General features: G+C 62.3%; 2 protein-coding genes across 2 annotated transcripts in view; one reads left to right on the top strand and one right to left on the bottom strand.

The window, feature by feature from the left end:
• The window catches only part of LITAFD (LITAF domain containing), a 20,368-nt gene extending 10,901 nt beyond the window's left edge, over positions 1-9,467 (bottom strand). The window contains exons 1-2 of the mRNA XM_062179766.1: positions 9,381-9,467; positions 6,154-6,186 (exon numbers count right to left, since the gene is read on the bottom strand). The gene's annotated coding sequence lies outside the window, so the exon portion shown is untranslated. The remainder of the gene's footprint in view (positions 1-6,153; positions 6,187-9,380) is intronic.
• Positions 9,207-18,651, top strand: CARHSP1 (calcium regulated heat stable protein 1). Its single transcript, XM_062179764.1, has 4 exons — positions 9,207-9,266; positions 16,300-16,464; positions 16,831-16,953; positions 18,362-18,651. The coding sequence occupies exons 2-4, from the start codon at positions 16,307-16,309 to the stop codon at positions 18,522-18,524; spliced, it is 444 nt and encodes a 147-aa protein (XP_062035748.1). The 5' UTR covers positions 9,207-9,266; positions 16,300-16,306; the 3' UTR covers positions 18,525-18,651.

Here is an 18,651-nt window from a genome sequence, read left to right as displayed (position 1 = left end):
GGAGGCTGCTGTGGCTGTCACAGCGCCTGGTGGTTTACTTCCTCATTGTCCGCAGACCCTAAAACACCAGGGCACGGGCAGGGACCTTATGGCTGTGCCCGCTGCCTGGCACACAGTGGGCACTCAGTAAAGGCTCTGAATGGGGCCGGTGCTGGGGCACGGCTGGGTGAGCCGCTGCCTGCCATGCCGGAATCCCACAGAGGTGCCTATTTGAGTCCCGGCTGTTCCACTTCCAGCTCCCTGCTAACGCGCCTGGGAAAGCAGCAGAAAATGGCCCAAGTGCCTGGGCCCCTGCACCCACATGGGAGCCCCGGATGCAGTTCCAGGCTCCAGGCTTTAGCCTGGGCCACCCTGGCCATTGCAGCCATTTGGGGAGTGAAACCAGCAGGTGGAAGCGCTCTCTCTGTAACTCTGCCTTTCAAATAAATACAATGATGAGCGAAAGGGAGCCACGTGAAGCACCTGGCGTGAGCCGGACACCTGGACCCTTCGCTGCGAGGGAGCGAGGCAGACAACAGCTGTGGCGAGTCCCCGGGGCCACGCGGGAGCCAATCGCCTGGGGTCCGGGGCCGGTGCGCGTCCTGGTAGAGGACTCCGCACAGCACTCACCCTCCTGCGCTTGCTTTGTGTGCAACAGAAGCCTGGGGCTGGGGCTGGGCAGGGGCCGGGACAGGGCCTTGCGCCCTCTTCTGCTCTTCCTCTTCCAGAAGCCCCCAGGCTCAGCAGAGGTCACCCCCCCATTCCAGTCCCCAGAGGGTCCCCTCTTCCTCCTCTGTCCAGCACAGGGCCCCATTTGCGTTGGGGACCCTGGAGCCCTGGAGCAGCGACCTGCATGCTGGCCACACTAACTTTGTTGAATTTCCCATCTGCTGTCATCCACGCCCCGTTTGTATGAGGCTTGAATGGGCTGGTGGGGGCTGTGCCAGGTGTGGGGGCTGCTGTGAGCAGCTCCCCCCAGTCCCTGCTTACTGGGGAGAGGGAGGGATGGAGAGCCCCTGGAGAGCCCTTCTGAGACCGGCCATTCCCAAGGCTGCCTGGAGTGGAGGGGGCGCAGCTTCCAGGCCGAGCAGGCACTCAGGGTGCGGACCCGGAAGCCGCTGTGGTGGACAGCCTGCGGGTGCATCTGTGTGCACGCGGGTGAAGTCTGCATGCCAGCACACAACCACCTTGCTGAGGGAGGCACTGCCCTGGTCCCCAGTCCATGGATGATGAACCTGAGGCCATGAGGAGAAGTGACCCGGCGATGGTGGGCGGCAACACAGTCCCCAGAGCCTGAGTGCTGGGCTCGGCCCCTCGCCCAGAGACGCTCCCAAAGACGCAAGTGGAACCAGAACATCAGACCTCAGCCACAGGGCTAAGACCCAGCAACCACACAAGAAAGATGCTCAGATCTGACCAGAGGAAGCAGCGCGGGGCCGGCCCAGCCCCGCCCCAACCACGCACCCGCCCGGGGCTGGGCGCCTGCACTGACCCACAGCCCAACTCCCACATCAGCCCAGAGCGCCCGCTGGCCCAGAAACCACCAGCAGTGCACTGGGCTGCTGACAATCCCAGGATGCAATTCTCAGAAACCCACAACCTCACACACACGACGAAGTTCAGCGCAAATCCCCAACTGCAAAATAAAGGCTGACGACGGACAGCGCGGTCACAGACGACACCCATGGAGACAGACCCCACCAACCCAAGGGAAGACATGTCCACACAGAGCCTTGTACCAGAATAATCACAGCTGCTTTTTGTTTTCACAAAGCCTATAACTTGCAACAAGCAAAATGTCTGTCAAAAGTAAATAGAGGGCCGGCGCCGTGGCTCAACAGGCTAATCCTCTACCTGCGGCGCCGGCACACCGGGTTCTAGTCCCGGTTGCCCCTCTTCCAGGCCAGCTCTCTGCTATGGCCCGGGAAGGCAGTGGAGGATGGCCCAAGTCCTTGGGCCCTGCACCCGCATGCGAGACCAGGAGAAGCACCTGGCTCCTGGCTTCGGATCAGCATGAAACGCCGGCCGCAGCGGCCATTGGAGGGTGAACCAACAGCAAAAAGGAAGAACTTTGTCTCTCTCTCTCTCACTATCCACTCTGCCTGTCCAAAAAAAAAAAAAAAAAAAAGTAAATAGAGGGGGAGTCGGCGCTGTGGCATAGTGGGTAAAGCCTCCGCCTGCAGTGCCCACATCCCATCTGGGCGCTGGTTCAAGTCCCAGCTACTCCTTTTCTGATCCAGCTCTCTGTTAATGGCCTGGGGAAGCAGTAGAAGATGGCCCAAGTCCTTGGGCCCCTGCACCCACATGGGAGACTCCTGGCTCCTGGCTTCAGATCGGCGCAGCTCCGGCCATTGTGGCCAATTGGAGAGTAAACCAGCAGATGGAAGACGGGTGTGTGTGTGTGTGTGTGTGTGTAACTCTGACTTTCAAATAAATAAATAAATAAATCTTAAAAAAAAAAAAAAGCAAATGGAGGGGCAGAGCTGTGGGGTGGGGTGGATCCCTCCGTGGGAGGCCCTCTCCGTGGGAGGCCCACACCCCGTATCAGAATGCCTGGGTTAGGATCTGCCTCCCCTCTGACCTGGCTCCCTGCCACTGAGCATCCTGGGAGGCAACACAGCAGGTTGGGTTCCTGCCTCCCAGGTGGGAAACCCAGATGGAATTCTTGACTGCTGGCTTTGCCCCGCCCCAGCCTGCTCCTGCGGGCATTTGGGGAATGAACCAGCAGATGGAAGATCTGCTGTCTCTCCCTCTCTCCTTCTGCCTTTCAAGTAAATAAAAACACTGAAGCTGGCACTGAGGCATAGTGGGTAAAGCCTCCACCTACAGTGCCAGCATCCCATATGGGTGCCAGTTCGAGTCCTGGCTGCTTCACTTCTGATCCAGCTCTCTGCTGTGGCCTGGGAAAGCAGTGGAAGATGGCCCAAGTCCTTGGGCTCCTGCACCTGTGTGGGAGACCCGGAAGAAGCTCCTGGCTTCGGATCCAGGCATTGCAGCCAATTGGGGAGTGAACCAGCAGATGGAAGACCCCCCCCCCCCGTAACTCTTTCAAAATAAATAAATAAATACATCTTTTTAAAAAAACATTAGCAGCTATTTTTAAAACAGGAGCCAAACTGTGGGTATTACAGAGGAATACCGCACAGTGGTAAAAAGGAATAAGTGACAGACGTCGGGGACAGTGTGGATGAGTCACAAGGTAATTCTGTTGGGGCCGGTGCCGTGGTGCAGTGGGTTAAAGGCCTGGCCTGTAGTGCAGGCATCCCATATGGGCACCGGTTCGAGTCCCAGCTCCCTCACTTCCAATCCAGCCCTCTGCTGATGTGTCTGGGGAAAGCAGTAGAAGATGGCCCACCAGCTTCGGCCCCTGCACCCTCATGGGAGACCCAGAAGAAGCTCTTCTGGCTTCCGCCTGGCCTAGCCCCAGTCATCTGGGGAATGAACCACTGGATGGAAAACCTCCCTCTGTCTCTACCTCTCTGTGTAAGTCTGCCTTTCAAAAAGAAAAAAACAAAGTGGCAATTACGCAGAGTGAAAGCATGCCGACTACACTGAGCGAATCCACCCTCAGGAAACTTTAGAAAGTGCAGAGGAGCACAGGTGACCAGCAGCAGACGGGTGCTCGCCCGAGTGGGGGGCCACGGGCATCTCCCGTCTGCACTGCGGGGTCTGGGCAGGCGGATGCACACCCACGTGCATTTTCCTGTGTCACAAACGCTACCTAACGCTGTGCACAAGCAGAGCAGGATTTGGGGGGCAGCGGCACTCCTGCGCAAGCCATTGTCTCTATGCATGTGTGCAGAACCGCAGATGGACAAGAGCAGGTGCGCACCCTCATGTGCGCACCAGGGACTTGGGTGGTCGTGGCGCTGGCAGTGTAGGTCCATCATCAGTGATCAGACCCTGTGCTGGTGGGTGGGGGGAGGCTGTGCAGGGGTGGGGTGGGGGCTGTGCAGAGGTGCAGGGGGCTGTGCAGGAGTGGGCAGGAAGTCTGCAGGAATCTGTTCCTTTTGCTCAACTTTGCTGGGAACCTAACCTGCTCTGAAGAGCCAAGTCTGAGAATTCACGAAAGAGGAAAGAGAAGAGGCTGGAGAGAGGACGGTTCCAGGTACAGACAGGGCACACCTGGCTAGAAGGGCTAACTCCTAACGTTCCGGGGCGACTGTGGCTGACCCCGTGAACTGTGTCTTTCCAAACAGCTCGGGGCCAACACCTGCAATGCAGGTGTCCCATGTGAGGCCGGGTGCCAGTCCTGATCCAACTCCCTGTGAATGAATCCGGGAAAGCAGTGGATGATGGCCCAAATAGTGGGCCCCCTTCACCCAGGGAGACCCAAGATAGAGTTCCAGGCTCCTGGCTTGGGCCCGGCCAAGCCCCAGCTGTTGAGAAGTGAATCAGTGGATGGACGGTCTCTTTCTCTCTCTCTAACTCTGCCTTTCAAATAAATAATTTTTTTTTCAAATAGCTAGTACCAGGACTTCGAATGTTCCTGACACAGAGATACAGTAATGTGTGAGGCGATAGCTATCGCTGGCCATGATCTGGTCTCTACACACACTATCTACAAACTGAAATGCCACCAGGGGCAGGAGCTGTGGCACAGCAGATTAAACCACTGCTGTGATGCCAGCATCCCATATGGGCACCAGTTTGAGTCCTGGATGCTCCACTTTTTTTTTTTTTTAAGATTTATGTATTTATTTATTTGAAAGAGTTACACAGAGAGAGAAGGAGAGGCAGAGAGGCAGAGGGGCAGAGAGAGAGAGAGAGAGAGAGAGAGAGAGAGAGAGGTCTTCCATCTGCTGTTCACTCCCCCAGACGGCTGCAACGGCCAGAGCTGCGCCAATCCTAAAGCCAGGAGCCAGGAGCTTCTTTGGGGTCTCCCATGCAGGTGCAGGGGCCCAAGGACTTGGGTCATCTTCTACTGCTTCCCCAGGCCATAGCAGATCGGAAGTGGAGCAGCCGGGTCTTGAACCGGTGCCCATATGGGATGCCAGCACTGCAGGCTGGGGTTTTAACCTGCTGCACCACAGTGCCAGCCCCTGCTCCACTTTCAATCCAGCTCCCTGCTAATGTGCCTAAGAAAGCAGTGGAAGATGGCCCAAGTGCTTGGGTCCTTGCACCCACGTGGGAGACCCAGAGGAGGCTCTGGGTTCCTGGCTTTGGTCTGACCCAGCTCTGACTGTTGCAGCCACTTGTGGCATGAACCAGTGGACAGAAGATCTCTGTTTGTCTCACCCTCTCTCCCTGCAACTGTCTTTCAAACAAATAAAATGAATCTTAAAGAAAGGCCACACTGTACCCCATCAATTATGATGTCAGTTAGAAATTTCAAAATTACTAAAGAGTACGATCATATTCCATCAAGTGACGCTGCCACCCACCTTGACACTGAATCGGGCCCTGTGCTCACAGGCGCCCGCGGGCGAGCACAGAGCACAGAGCAGCTGCGAAAACACAGCTTCCAGCAGGGGGTCTGAGGAACCGCACACGAACAGCACCTGCCCACTTGGGAACACCCCCATTCTCCAGAATGCCAGCTTCAGAACCAAAACAGTGCCAAAAAGTCTCGGGGCTTCAGGTTAAGGGGAACTCGGGCCTCCCGGGGGCCAGTGTGTACGGTGAGGCGCCAGAAGCCACAGGGGTGGGGTCCTCCCCTCCTCTCCAGGTCAGGTGCACCCCCGGGGCCTTTGGGACAACCTCTGATGGCCTCTCACATTCCCCAGATGCCCCTGGAGGGCTGTGGTATCCCCGAGTTGCAGGGGAGGCAGGAGAACAGGAGAGGAGTGGGCGCCAGTGACACCCAGGTGACAAAGTGCGGTGCACAGTGACTTCCTGGCCATTCCTGCTGGATGTCCCGCCTTCCAGGCTGCGGGTCCTGGGGGATGGAGACTGGGTGGGCACTTTTTATCCATGGCTGCCCAGTGCTCAACACAGGGCCTGGTGCGGGACTGCAGACCAGGTGTGTGCAATTCCCAGGGCTTCCATGAGTGAGGAGCCGAGAGGAGCTCTGGAGGGGCAGGGGTGGGAGAACATGGGGCCAAACGTTTGCAGAGACCCCACTGGGTGCCGACGCCTTTGATGGTCCTCTCCGTACCCCTCACATGCCCATTCTGCCAACAAGCACATACCAAGACTCACAGGAAGGCCAGGTAACCAGGAAGGACCACTCACCTGCCGTGGGTCACCGGGCCTCAATTTCTTCACCTGCAAAATGGAATAAGAACAAATTCTTATTGGAGAATTCCTTGGCAGGACTAGGAAACACACAAACAGAAGTGCTTCACGGGGGCGGGGATAGCAATGGTGGGAGGAGGCGTCAGGTGGCACTGTCCCTCTGTCTTGATGGAACCCGAAGTATTAGGGGTCAGTTTCTTAAGACTGATCCCCTCAGGGCTGGCGCTGTGGTGTAGTGGGTTAAGCCACCGTGTGCAGCACCAGCATCCCATATGGGCGCAGGTTCAAGTCCCAGATGCTCTACTTCCAATCCAGCTCCCAGCTAATGCACCTGGGAAAGCAGCGGAAGATGACACAAGTGCTTGCCCCTGTACCCACATGGGAGACCTGAAAGAAGCTCCTGGTATTTGGCTTCAGTCTGGCTCAACTCCAGCCGTAGCAGCCATTTGGGAGTGAACCAGCCGATGAAAGACCTCTCTCTCTCTCTCCTTCTTTCTAACTCTGCCTTTCAAATAAAATAAAATAAAATAATTTTTTTTTTTTTAAGATTGCTCCCCTGGAGGCCAGCATTGTGTCATAGCAGGTAAAGCTGCTATGTGCAACACCAGCACCTCATGTGGACACCGGTTCAAGTCCTGGCTGCTCCACTTCCGATCCACCTCCCTGCTAATGCATCAGGGAAAGCAGCCAAAAATTATCCAAGTGCTTGGGCCCCTGCACCCACGTGGAAAACCTGGATGGAGTTCCAGGCTCTTGGATTTGGCCTAGCCCAGCCCCAGCCATTGTGGCCATTTGGGGAGTGAGCCAGTGGTGGAAGTTTTCATCTCTCTCTCACTGTGTAACTCTGGCTTTCAAGTAGATAAATCTCTTAAAAAAAAAAAATTGATCTGCTGACACTCAACCCGGAATATCAGAGCCAGGGTTACAGGGAGGTGAATGAGCCAGGGCTGTATAAGGGCCCCAATGCCAGAAAACAGCCAGGGCTGGACCAGGCTGAAGCTGGGAGCCAGGGGCTCAATTCAGGTCTCCCATGTGGGGTGCAGGGACTCAGTCACTTGAACCATCACCTGCTGCCCCCCCCCCAGCAGGAAGCCGAGGAGCCGGGACTCCCACTAGGCGGTCCGGAGCTAGGCACCTGGCCAACCCAGGGACTCCGACATGGGACAGGTGTATCCCGAGCCACACTCCAACCAGGGTACCAAACGGCCCTCCATCTTCTTCCACAGTACCGTTTCTGAGTCACAATTCACCTGCCATGTGCGCCACCTGCTGAAAGCACACGCCCCTCCCCCTTTTTAAACCATATTCAGAGTTGTGCAAGGGTTAGGTAGAAGTTAGAAATTAGCCTACGTGTGTGTGAGAGGGGCCTGAGAAAACTGGCGTCCACAGAAGCCCAGCTTCCACCCTTCAGAGTCCTGCCAGACCCTGCTAGCCTCCCAGGTGGTCCCAGCCCTTCCCCATGGGAACACTCTCTTCTCTGCACTGAACGGGCTATCTGGCCTGCTAACACAGAGCAAGAAGACCACTCGAGCCCACCTCCAGGACAGGCACCAGGGTGCCCCCTCCACCCCCACCCCAGTCTGACAATACTTAGTAAACCCGGGGGGGATTTCCTAATTTACACTCAGCAAACCCCTTGTCCTGCAGGAGGGGGGAGCAGGGAGAGGAGAAAGCTGGACCCCTCACCCTTCTAAGCCCCAGTCTAAACAGACTGCAAACTCAGCTCTCTGCTCCCTGCTCTCCCCCAGAGCTGCCCGCCTGGCCTGCTGGTGGCAGTAGGGGGGGTGGTGGTGGTGGTTCTCTCCATTTAACCAAATAACCTCACTCTCTCCCAGTCTGAGTGAAGGAGCGCTCTCTCTGTGCCTTCCGCCCTGTCCCCCCCCCCCAAAAAAAAAAAAAAAAAAAAAACCTTGCTACTTCGCTGTCTCACGCACGCATTCTTTCTTGCACCAAGAACCCCACCACTTCTCTCTGGTGACACAGGCATTGCCACAATCAACTTCAGAGCAAGTTCGTTATCTCAGAAAGAAGCTCTGTGCCCTCCGGCTTCACCCTCCTACCCCTCGCCTGCACACACACCTGCAGTCCCGGGAGACCCTGCACCTCCTTGGCCGGTCCCGGGAGACCCCTCGCCTCCTTGGCCGGCCGCTGCATTTAGACAGAGCGCTCCACCCCACTTTTGTGTTTGCCAGGTTCACTAGCACCGCTCCACTCCCTTTGCTCCCAAGAAACTCCGTCACCCATCTATCGCTGGATGGGCATCTGGGGCACAACGCCGCTACAGACACCTGTGTCCAGAACGTGTCCTGGGAGTGGACCTGCAGGAGCCGTGCTGCCTCTAGGTTCGATGGTGTGGGGCCCGGCCAGGCTGCTTTGCACATCCCGAGAGCAGCCAGGAGGGCGCCTGTCCCGACCTGCTGTAGTGGGGCCTTCTCCACGCCACAGTGACTGGGCTCCCACCCGCACTCCTGGGCCCTGCTGCCCAGGGGGGGGCTATGGGCGCCCTCACCCTGGGCGCGGGGATCACATGGCTGTGCCCACGAGTGGGTCAACGCTCCCTGCGTGCCTCAGTTTCCCCTCCAGTAAAATTCACCTCCAGAGAGAAAGGGTTAAAAAAAATAAAAAAAAAAAAAACCCAACAGGTTCCCCCTCTTTTGTTTCTTTCTTAGTATTTTTTTTTTTTATTTTTTGGGGCAACTTGGCTACTTCGTTCCGCGCCCTCCGCTCTCTCCTTTATCTGCGACTTTCTGCCTACGCGGAGCCGCCCCGGTCTTATCCGGTAGCCCGGAGCCGCGGCAGGTGGGGGCTGGACCCGATCCGAGGCGGTTGGCTAGCGGCCTGGGGCGCTGAGACCCCAGCCCCACTCGTCCCGGGAGCTCGCGCGCCGGGGCCGCCCCCAGGCCCCCAGTCCCCGCACCCACACAAAGGTCCCCTCTGGGAGGCGCCCGCAGCGCCCCGGGCCCCGGCCCGCCGCGCCATTGGCGGGGAGCTCCGGGGGCGGGGCCTCGGCGCCCCGCCCAGGGCCACGCCCCGCCCGGGCCACGCCCCCGCCCGCCGCTCGGCGCCCGCAGTCGGAGGGAAGCAGGCGGCGGAGCAGAGCCGGTCGCCAGGTAGGGGGCGAACTCTCCCTCGGGACCCCCCAGGGGCGTGGTGGGCGCCCCCGGCCCTGAAGCCCCGGGAGCCGCGGGGCCGGCGGCCTGCTCTGCCGCCCCCTTTGTGCGCACCTCGTGCAGGGGCTTCCAGCGCGCGGCCCGGGGCTTCCCCGGGGCAGCGCGGGTGTGGCCTCCGTGCGGTCGTGGCGCTCCCGGCCGACGTCGGGCCCGCGGCTTTTCTGCGTGGCCCGTGGGCGGGGGCGTGCATGCGGCGGCGTGCGGGGCGGGGGCTCCCGCCGGGCCCCTGCCCGGACAGGCCGGGGCCGGGTCTACGTGGGGTGGGGGCGCCGTCCTGGCGCCGCGCGATTGGCCGGCCCGGGGGAGGCGTAGCCGCGGGGGCGCGCGCCCGGGGGGGGGGGGACACTTCCGCGGGCCGCGCTGGCCGCCCCTGGGCCGCGGGCCGGAAACGCAGCCGCGGGCCGGCGTCTGGGCGCGGGAGCGGGGAGCGCGCGCCTGCCTGGGCTCCCCACCTGCTGGCCGGGGACGAAACTTTTCCCGGCGTCCGAGCCCGCCGTGCGCGGCCCCCCCGGGCGCCTCGCGTCTGCATTTTGGCCCTGCTGAGGCTCTCTGCGCCCCGTCGAGCCCTCCTGGTCCGCCGGCCGGGGCCAAGCCGGGCGGCGCCGCCCCGACCCAGCGGACCCAGCCCAGCTGACCCCCGCCTCGTCCCCGGCCCCGGACTCCCCCCGGGGCTCTGCGCCCCGCTGTGCCCCCGCGTTCTCTCCCCGCCCGGGAAGCCACGCCTTAGGCCGGGCTCCGGGATCGCCGCTCCCAGTGTCTGGACGGGGAGTGACCGTGGGACGGTGCCCCGCGCTGGCCAGGAACCGGGGCGGAGCGGCCGGGCTGGGAGCGCGGAGTTCGGGGTCAGAGGAGGAGGGCTGGGCCCTGGGCAGGGGTTGAGGGTGGGAGGCCCAGGCAGGGGAGGGTCTTTCTTTGTTCTGCTGAGCGGGACGTGGGGTTTGTGTCCCATCAGCGGGACAGGAGCGGGAGCCAGGGATTATTCCGGATTGCTCGGTGCCCGCCACGGCTATTGTTGCCTGAGCCGGCCGTGCGCTTGTCTAGGGGACAGCGTCTGACAGATGAGGGGACAGGCAGGGGACAGTGAGGTGGCTGCCAGGGGTCACACAGTCAGGCCTGAAGCTGTGAGAACAGGAGGGAGGCCGGGAGCATGAATAATGCAGGGCCCGGGTCCTGTTCCCAGCCCTCCTCCCCTCCCCCCTCCCCGGGGCTGTGCGGGCACAGCTGGGGCAGGTGCAGGGGTGGGCTCTGGGTGACTGCATCTGCGGGGGGGGGGGGCGGTGTTGGAGGGACAGCCTGGGCGGGGCTCCTGATGCACTGGTCTTTGGAGCTACTCCCTGCAGGGCCTGGCCTGGGGGGAGTGCGCCCTGGAGCCGGGATCCCCCTCTGGGGCAGTGTGCTGCACCCTGTGGCCAGGCCACTGCGCTGCTGTTTGAACTTTTTCTTGGTGGTGGTGCTATTGGCTGGGGGGGGGGGTGTGTGTGTGTGTCCAGGCCACCCCCTCCCCGTTCCTCCCCTGGCCGCCTCCCGTTCCAGAATTCTGTTCTCCACAGAACAATGGAGGGGAGTGGGGCCCAGTCTGGCACCGGCACCTGGCAGCCTCTGGCCTGGCGTCGTCTCCACCTCTGTGGCTCCCAGGGCCTCCCCCGCCCCCACCGGGCCCCCTTGCTCTGCCTGGGGTTCAGCTGGGCTGGGCCAGGGGGAGTCTGGGACTCTGCCTCACCGTTCGCAGGTGACATTACCGCCTCCGAGGCCCTAGGCCTGGGCCCCTTTCCAATTTCCCTGCCACCCTCCTGCACCGGGGCCGTCCCTGGGGCTGCCCAGAAATGCAGCCCCCCAGGCCCCGCCCAGATCTGCAGAAACAGAATCCGGGTCCCCAGAGATTGGTCCGTGCACCACAGTGAGAAGCCCTGGCTTCAGCGCCCTGTGCCTTGGCTTCCTCATCTGTGAAATGGGCTTGATAAATGCACCTGCCCCTGCTGGGTTGATGCGAAGATCGATCTAGCTTGTGTCGGTAAACCCACAGCAGAGCGCCACACGAACTGCTGGGCAGTGGAACCCCCCCCCCCCGCCCCACTTCATTCCACACTCATTCCCTGGCTGCCTCTCCTGGCCCTGGGGCTGAGAGAGCCCCTAGGTGATGGCCAGTCTGGTCAGCTCCAGCCGGAAGCCCATGGACGCTCAGGGCGTCGGCCTTTTCCAAGCAGGTGCAGGCTTAGGCTTTATCTGATTAGATCAAGCAGAGCTCTGGCACTCCCAAGGATGGAACCTGTTGAATGAAGTCTCTCTCGCTAAGGTGTGAGTGGCTGATAGCCCTGCCAAGGCTCCCTTTCTTGGAGTGAGCCCTGGGCTTCCCGGCTCAGAAGCCTTCAGGGGGCAGGGCCGAGGGGGGCTGGTGGCTCCCGGGGCCTCTGCATGGTTGGGCCCCAAGTCTCAAGGTATGGGAGGAGACCAGGAGGGGCCCACGAGCTGCAGCGCCCATGGAAAATTCCCAGGCTATTTTGGGCCCAGGCCCCTTCTCCTCTCAGCTCTCAGGGTGGAGGCCCTGCTGACACACCCCTCCCTGGGGATGTCATGGTGGGTGTGGCCTTGGCCAGCGCTTGTCAGAACTGAGGGGCAGCTTCTGCTTTAACCCTCTCCCCCACTTGTTTTTTTCTCGGCAGCCTTGCCACTGTCTGACCCTGTGTCTCAGTCTTCCTCTCCGTGAAATGGGACTGAAAGGTGGGGACCGTGGCCTGCCCCAGGGCACTGCTGTTTTGTGGCTGGCTGAACCCCTCCCCACAGAAGCCCCTGGAGGGCAGGAATTTCAGAGCCGGTGGGGCTGGAACCCGAGGGGGCGGGGCACAGGGGCACCTGCCAGGCCCTGGCTGCTGGAGTGGAGCAGGCACGCAGCGCAGGTGCACGTGGCCCCGTGCGTGCAGGTTCGGAGGCACAGCTGTGTGTGTGGACACAGGCTGGTGGGGGTGGCTAGTCACCCAGAAGCCAGCTCTGGGGTCCCCGTGTGTCCCCGGTGCACATGTACACGGGCACTCGCTTGCATCCAAGCACACAGTTGTGGCGGCCTGGGGCGTGGCTCATCCGGGTTTGTTGCAGGCCAGGAGGTAGGACGGCAGCTGCAGGCTTCAGTTTGCAACCCACCCCTCCTCCAGCATGGGGTGTTAGAGGGCGGGGTGGGCCCTGCCCTCTCCACCGGGACACCCCAAGGCCATGCATGGCTGTTCCGTGCTGGTGGGTGGGGCTGGGGCCACCGCAGCCCCCATCCAAGGGCGCCCCAGAGCTGGCTTCTGGGAGACTAGCCACTCCCCCCCCCCCCAGCTGTTTTCTGTGCAGCTGGACTCTGACCCACACTGAGGCCTTTCATTCCCCACCCCCACCCCCGCCGGGCCTGCTGGGGGGTGGGCTGGCTCCTGGCCAGGCCTGCTCTGCTCGCCCCAGCTGCTGTTCGTCGCACCAGGGCCCCGAGAGGCTGGCTGGGTGGTGGTTAAGGCTTCTGGGTCCCCCGGGCAGCGTGCCCCTCCCCCCAGGCCCTGTGCTCGCTGGCTCAGTGGCTCCCCGCTTGGGGAGCGAGAATGTGGCCATCTGCTGCTGGCCTGTGCCTCGTGAGCACTGCTGGGCCTTGGGCACCAACGCTGCTTAAGATCCAACCTTAGGGCAGGCGTCGTGGCCCAGGGTGCTACGCCACATCGCATAGCACAGTGTCTGGTGGAGTCCCTGCCACTCTGCCTCTGATCCAGCTGCCTGCCGACGCACCTGGGAGGCAGCAGACGGCGGCTCCAGCGATTGGGCCCCTGCCACCTGTGTGGGAGACCCCGAGGGGGCTCCTGGCTCCCTGGCTCAGCACAGGCTGGTGCAGGCATTTGGAGAGTGAACCAGAAGATAGATCTTTTTTTTTTTTTTTTAATTTTTCTTTCTCCTGCTCTCTCTCTCTCTCTGACACTCTGCCTTTTAAATAAATACTAAACAAAGAAAGAACAAGCCTTTGGCTCATTGCCTGGGCCGCCTGTGGGCCCCTGAGCCAGGCCTGCGGGATGTGGAGGGACCCCTGCTGCCCTCACTACGCACCCCAAGGCCCTGGAGCTGACTGTACTTGGGAGTTGAGGCTGGGGTGCGGAGAAGAGAGGTCCCCTGCAGAGCCTGCTTATTTACCCAGGGAAAGCGGGCAAGGTAAGGGGCGGGCGGACGTGAGACGGGGGTGACCCACGCGAGGAAGACGACGATGAAGATGGTCCTGTTGCAGGGTAATTCCAGAGCTGGCCTGCCCTGCCTCCCACCCTCTGCCTCCCACCCACCAGCTGCCCTGCTGGCCTTTAGGCGTACCCGGGAGCTTGCCAAGCTCAGTGCCCGCCCCCCCCCCCCCCCCCATGCTCATTGTTCAAGGTCCAGCTTGCACTTGCATTGCAGTACCCTCCCCCCCCCCCCCTTTAAGGCAGAGAGATGTGGGGGAAGAGAGAGACAGTGATAGATCTCCCATCTGTGGGTTCATTCCCCAGATGGCTACAGCAGCCAGGGCTGGGCCGGGCCAAACCAGGAGCCAGGAGCCCCATCCGGGTCTCCCACGTGGGTGGCAGGGGCCCGATGCCCTGAGCCATCACCTGCTGCCTCCCAGGGGGCGTGAGCAGGAAGCTGGGTTGGAAGCGGAGTCAGGACTTGAACCCAGGCACTGTGACGTGGGTTGCAGGCGTCCAAAGCGGCGGCCTCACCACAGTGCCAGGCGGCACCCCGCGCCTCACCCCCATACGTTTATCCCCTTCTCATTATTTTAAAGCTTGTGACACATTCATTTTGCTTATTTGAAAGGCAGAGAGAGAGAGCGCCAAAGCTCCCAAATGTGCACACACAGCCAGGGCTGGGCCAGGATGAAGCGGGAGCCAGAACTCGGTCAGAGTGTCCCACATGGGAGACAGCGGCCCGAGTCCTGGAGCCGTCCCCTGCTGCACTGTGATATGGGCTGCAGGATCCCAAGTGCTGTCTTAATCCCTAGGCCAAACAGCTTTTTAATATATTTGTTTGCCTGTTTATTATTTGGCTCCCAGTTCTGTGTCTCCACTGCCAGGACCGGGGCCAGGTACTGGGCACATGTTTGTCGAGTGACTGTATGATGATAATGACAACAATCATAGCTGACAATTGCTGCTCACCTGTGCGGGCCAGTGGGATGCCCTGTGCTTAGCGTGTTACTTTATTTCAGCTTCACAACAATGGTATGCAGTCAGGGCTATTACAGTTCCCATTTTCCAGATGTGGGAACAGAGGCCCAGAGAGGTTAAGTAACTTGCCCAAGACCACACAGCCTGCAAGTGGTGGGCTTTGATGGCAGATGTGCCTGACTCCAGAAGAAAAGAGGGAGGGAGGGTGGGGGGCCTTCCTGCCGCACGCTGGAGTCACCAGGTCCCACCTGCTGTCCCGTGTGGCCTCCCTCTGGGGCAGCTCCCTTCCCAGAACCCCGGGCCTTGGAACATTCTAGCACTCTATGACCTGTGCCAGTGCGTCACGCTAGCGCCCTGGCCCCCAGCGGAGCAGCCGGGGCTTTAGGAGGCGGGGGCTCCCTGAACTCGAGGTCCTCCCTGGCCGGGGCTGCAGCCGAGACAAGGGTCAGGAGGTAGCCACAGCACTCGCGCCAGGGACAGAATTGAGTCCCCACCGGCGGGGCGGGGGGGTGGCCTGGCGATGCAGCAGGCCTGGGCCCTTGCATGCTGTGGGCACGGGGGGTTCAGTGTTCTTGGAGTTCCCAGGGCTTCCGCAGGTGTTGGGAACCTGGATTTTGAGGCCAGCCCCTAGGGACCCTCATCCCCCCAGCCAGGGCTGCTGTGCCCTGCCTGGCCGTGTGGACTTGAGTGGATATGAGTTCAGGCCCCTCCCTCGGGGTCCCGGTCCCCAATGCACCTGTGGAAAGCGAGCCCAGAGCGGGACGAGGACGCACGGGAGCGCCTCTGCCTCCTGGATTGTCACGCCTCCCTCTTGGCCTTGAGCACCTGCGCCTCCAGCCGCCAGTGTCCCGGGCGCGTGGCAGAGAGCCCCCTCCGGGCCCTCAGCTGGTCAGCCCACATCCTCCAGCCGCCAGTGTCCCGGGCGCGTGGCAGAGAGCCCCCTCCGGGCCCTCAGCTGGTCAGCCCACATCCTCCAGCCGCCAGTGTCCCGGGCGCGTGGCAGAGAGCCCCCTCCGGGCCCTCAGCTGGTCAGCCCACATCCTCCAGCCGCCAGTGTCCCGGGCGCGTGGCAGAGAGCCCCCTCCGGGCCCTCTGCTGGTCAGCCCACATCCTCCAGCCGCCAGTGTCCCGGGCGCGTGGCAGAGAGCCCCCTCCGGGCCCTCTGCTGGTCAGCCCACATCCTCTAGCCGCCAGTGTCCCGGGCGCGTGGCAGAGAGCCCGCTCCGGGCCCTCTGCTGGTCAGCCCACATCCTCCAGCCGCCAGTGTCCCGGGCGCGTGGCAGAGAGCCCCCTCTGGGCCCTCTGCTGGTCAGCCCACATCCTCCAGCCGTCAGTGTCCTGGGCGCGTGGCAGAGAGCCCCCTCCGGGCCCTCTGCTGGTCTGAGCCCACATCCTCCAGCCGTCAGTGTCCTGGGCACGTGGCAGAGAGCCCCCTCCGGGCCCTCTGCTGGTCTGGGCCCACATCCTCACGGACGCCAAGGGCCACGAGGGAATCTGATCTCGCTGCTGGGTGCCCGGATCTGCAGCCACGGCAGCGTCCCCAGGCCTTTGTCCTGGGTGCTGGTGTGTGCAGCCCCTCAGGGCCGGACTGCTGATTCCTAAAGGCCAGGGATGCCTGGGCGTGGCTGGAGCCAGGGTCCAGCTGGGCAGTGTGCCACTGGGCCTGGCTCCCTCTCCCCGCTAGTCAGCAGGAGCCCCGGGGTGCCGGGACGTGCACCACCCTCATCCCAGGAGCAGCCTGACATTTCGGTGCCAAGCTGTGTTGGAGCAGGCGCCGGACCTCCCACGGCGGACGCTCCAGCCCTGAGCGCCCTGCCCTCTCTCTGCAGGTTAGCCATGTCATCTGAGCCTCCCCCGCCGTCACAGCCCCCCACCCACCAGGCTCCAGGAGGGCTGCTGGACACCCCTCGGGCCCGCGAGCGCTCCCCGTCCCCGCTGCGGGGCAACGTGGTCCCGAGCCCGCTGCCCACTCGCCGGACAAGGACGTTCTCGGCGTGAGTCTTGGGCTGCCTGGGGCGGCTTCCTGAGCTGGGGGTGGGGGCTGAGGCTGGGGGGCGCCGTTGTGGGGGGGCCTGGGCGGGGGGAGTCACTGGGCTTCAGCCCCACAGAAAAGCTTGACTTCCTCAGCTGCGCGGTGGGGACAGTGACAGGGCGGCGTGCCGGCCACAGGGGCTCCAGGCCCGGCACGTGGTGACAGGATGCCCGGGCTCCTCCAGCCCGGCCCCCTTCGCCCCGGGCACAGTCCTGGGCGAGCTGTGCAGGCTTGGCAGCGCCCTCCTCCCTGGAGCCTGGGCCTGCGGGGCGGGGGGAGGCGGGGACGAGCTGGAGCCGGGTGGCCCTGACCGCTCCCCCTCTGTCAGGACGGTGCGGGCTTCCCAGGGCCCCGTCTACAAAGGAGTGTGCAAATGCTTCTGCCGGTCCAAGGGCCACGGCTTCATCACCCCGGCCGACGGCGGCCCTGACATCTTCCTGCACATCTCCGAGTGAGTCAGCGCGTGGGTTCGGGGCGTGGCCGACGGGGGCGGCGTGGGCGTGTGGGAGGCTGCAGGTGACAGTTCACGTGTGCACAGACACGTGTGCACAGACTCGTGATGCTGGCACCGAAGAGAGCTCGGGCACGTGTGCAGTGTGGGCGCGGGGACGCGGGCACGGAAACCGAGCTGGGTCCCCACAGCCAGCCAGTAACACCCACCCGTGCATGTGCGTGTGTCTGTGTGTGTGCCCCTGTGTGTGTCCTGCCGCAGATGCCGGGGTGTGCGTGGTGTGAGGGCTGTCCCTGCGAGCTGGGGCCGGGGGCACTTCCGGCCCTGTGTCCAGGAAGCAGCCTAGTGAGGTGTGTGGGGTGGGGGGCTGCCCGCCCCCTTGGCTCCAGGAAGGAAGTCTGGGGCTGGATCCTTTCTCCTCCTCTGACCATTGACGCCCTTCCTTCCTGAGTGTCTGGCTGCCCCTGGGGAGCCCAGGGTGGGGCCCGCACGTCCTCACCACGGGGCTGGACCCAGCGGCCTATGCTCCACCCCGGCCTGGCCGGCACCCCCGACCTCATTGCAGACAGCGGCAGGCCAAGTCCCACCGTGCACAGCAGAGCTGGTAGCCAGCACCATGGCACACCTGCTGTGATGTGATGTGTCTCATGTACACGTGTGCACACGCCTGGATGCCCAAGAGCATCTCCCCACGGCCTCTTTCCAGGAAGGATGTGTGGCTAATAATGTAGATGTACGCAGTGCCGTGTGAAAACAAGCCAATAGGGAAAGCATGGGGTGGGGGCGTCAGCAAACAAATGCTCTGCGAGCTTGAGCTTCCTGGTGGCCACATCAGAGGGAAACGCTATGTGCCTTAAGATTCTATGCACAAAACCGTTCTGGGAGGTGCTGGCTGGCCGTGGTATGTGGAATCCAGTGGGACCTTTCTCAGGGTCTCATCAAAGGGGGCCATCATATGCAGCTTGTGTCCCTGGAAAGGAAGGGAGACTTTGGTAGGGGTGGGGGTGACAGGGAGAGGGCCCCTCCCAAAACGGGCTTAAAGCACAGAGGGATTCCTTGAAGGCTCATTGGCTGTCTGCGGAGTCCCAGGGCCAAGACCTAGCTTGGTTTCTGGGCCTCCGGGGCCCGGGGAGCTCAGGAGCTGTTTCCTGGGCCATCTCCACACTCCTGTGCTTGGCCCGCGCAGCCTCGGACTGGCTGTCCCTGCCCGTCCACGCCCGCAGAGCCTCGGAGTGGCTGTGCCCGCCCCACACCGCACAAACGCCTGAGCTCAGCCTCTCCGGTGCCAGGGAGGGGGCGGCTCCCTGGGGCCAGCCCTGGTGGTCCTCTGGGCAGAGGGGCCTGAGCCTTGTGGGGCTTTCCCTGGCGTGGGTGCTGACCGCGCGCTCTCTCTCTCTGGCCCCTGCAGCGTGGAGGGGGAGTACGTCCCCGTGGAAGGCGACGAAGTCACCTACAAGATGTGCTGCATCCCACCCAAGAACGAGAAGCTGCAGGCCGTGGAGGTTGTCATCACCCACCTGGCTCCGGGCACCAAACACGAGACCTGGTCTGGGCATGTGGTCAGCTCCTAGGAGACACCCGAGGCACCACTCCCCTGGCGTGGGGGGAGACTGGGGGAGGAGCAGTGGGGCCACGCTGAAGAGAACTCTGTGCTGCACAAGCTGGGGCTCGGGGCGGGGGGGTGCGGGCCCCACCAGT

This window comes from Lepus europaeus, chromosome 21 (genome assembly GCF_033115175.1).
Source record: "Lepus europaeus isolate LE1 chromosome 21, mLepTim1.pri, whole genome shotgun sequence".
In the NCBI taxonomy this organism is placed as follows: domain Eukaryota; kingdom Metazoa; phylum Chordata; class Mammalia; order Lagomorpha; family Leporidae; genus Lepus; species Lepus europaeus.
The sequence above is the reverse complement of the archived record's forward strand: the minus strand, read 5'-3'. Positions and strand labels throughout refer to the sequence as shown.

Bases quoted from the DNA above. Each gene is read 5' to 3' on its own strand.
- CARHSP1 (XM_062179764.1), top strand. From the start codon at position 16,307: ATGTCATCTGAGCCTCCCCCGCCGTCACAGCCCCCCACCCACCAGGCT. The intron at 16,465-16,830 runs GTGAGTCTTGGG...CCCCTCTGTCAG, and splicing joins CGGACAAGGACGTTCTCGGC to GACGGTGCGGGCTTCCCAGG. The intron at 16,954-18,361 runs GTGAGTCAGCGC...TGGCCCCTGCAG, and splicing joins ATCTTCCTGCACATCTCCGA to CGTGGAGGGGGAGTACGTCC.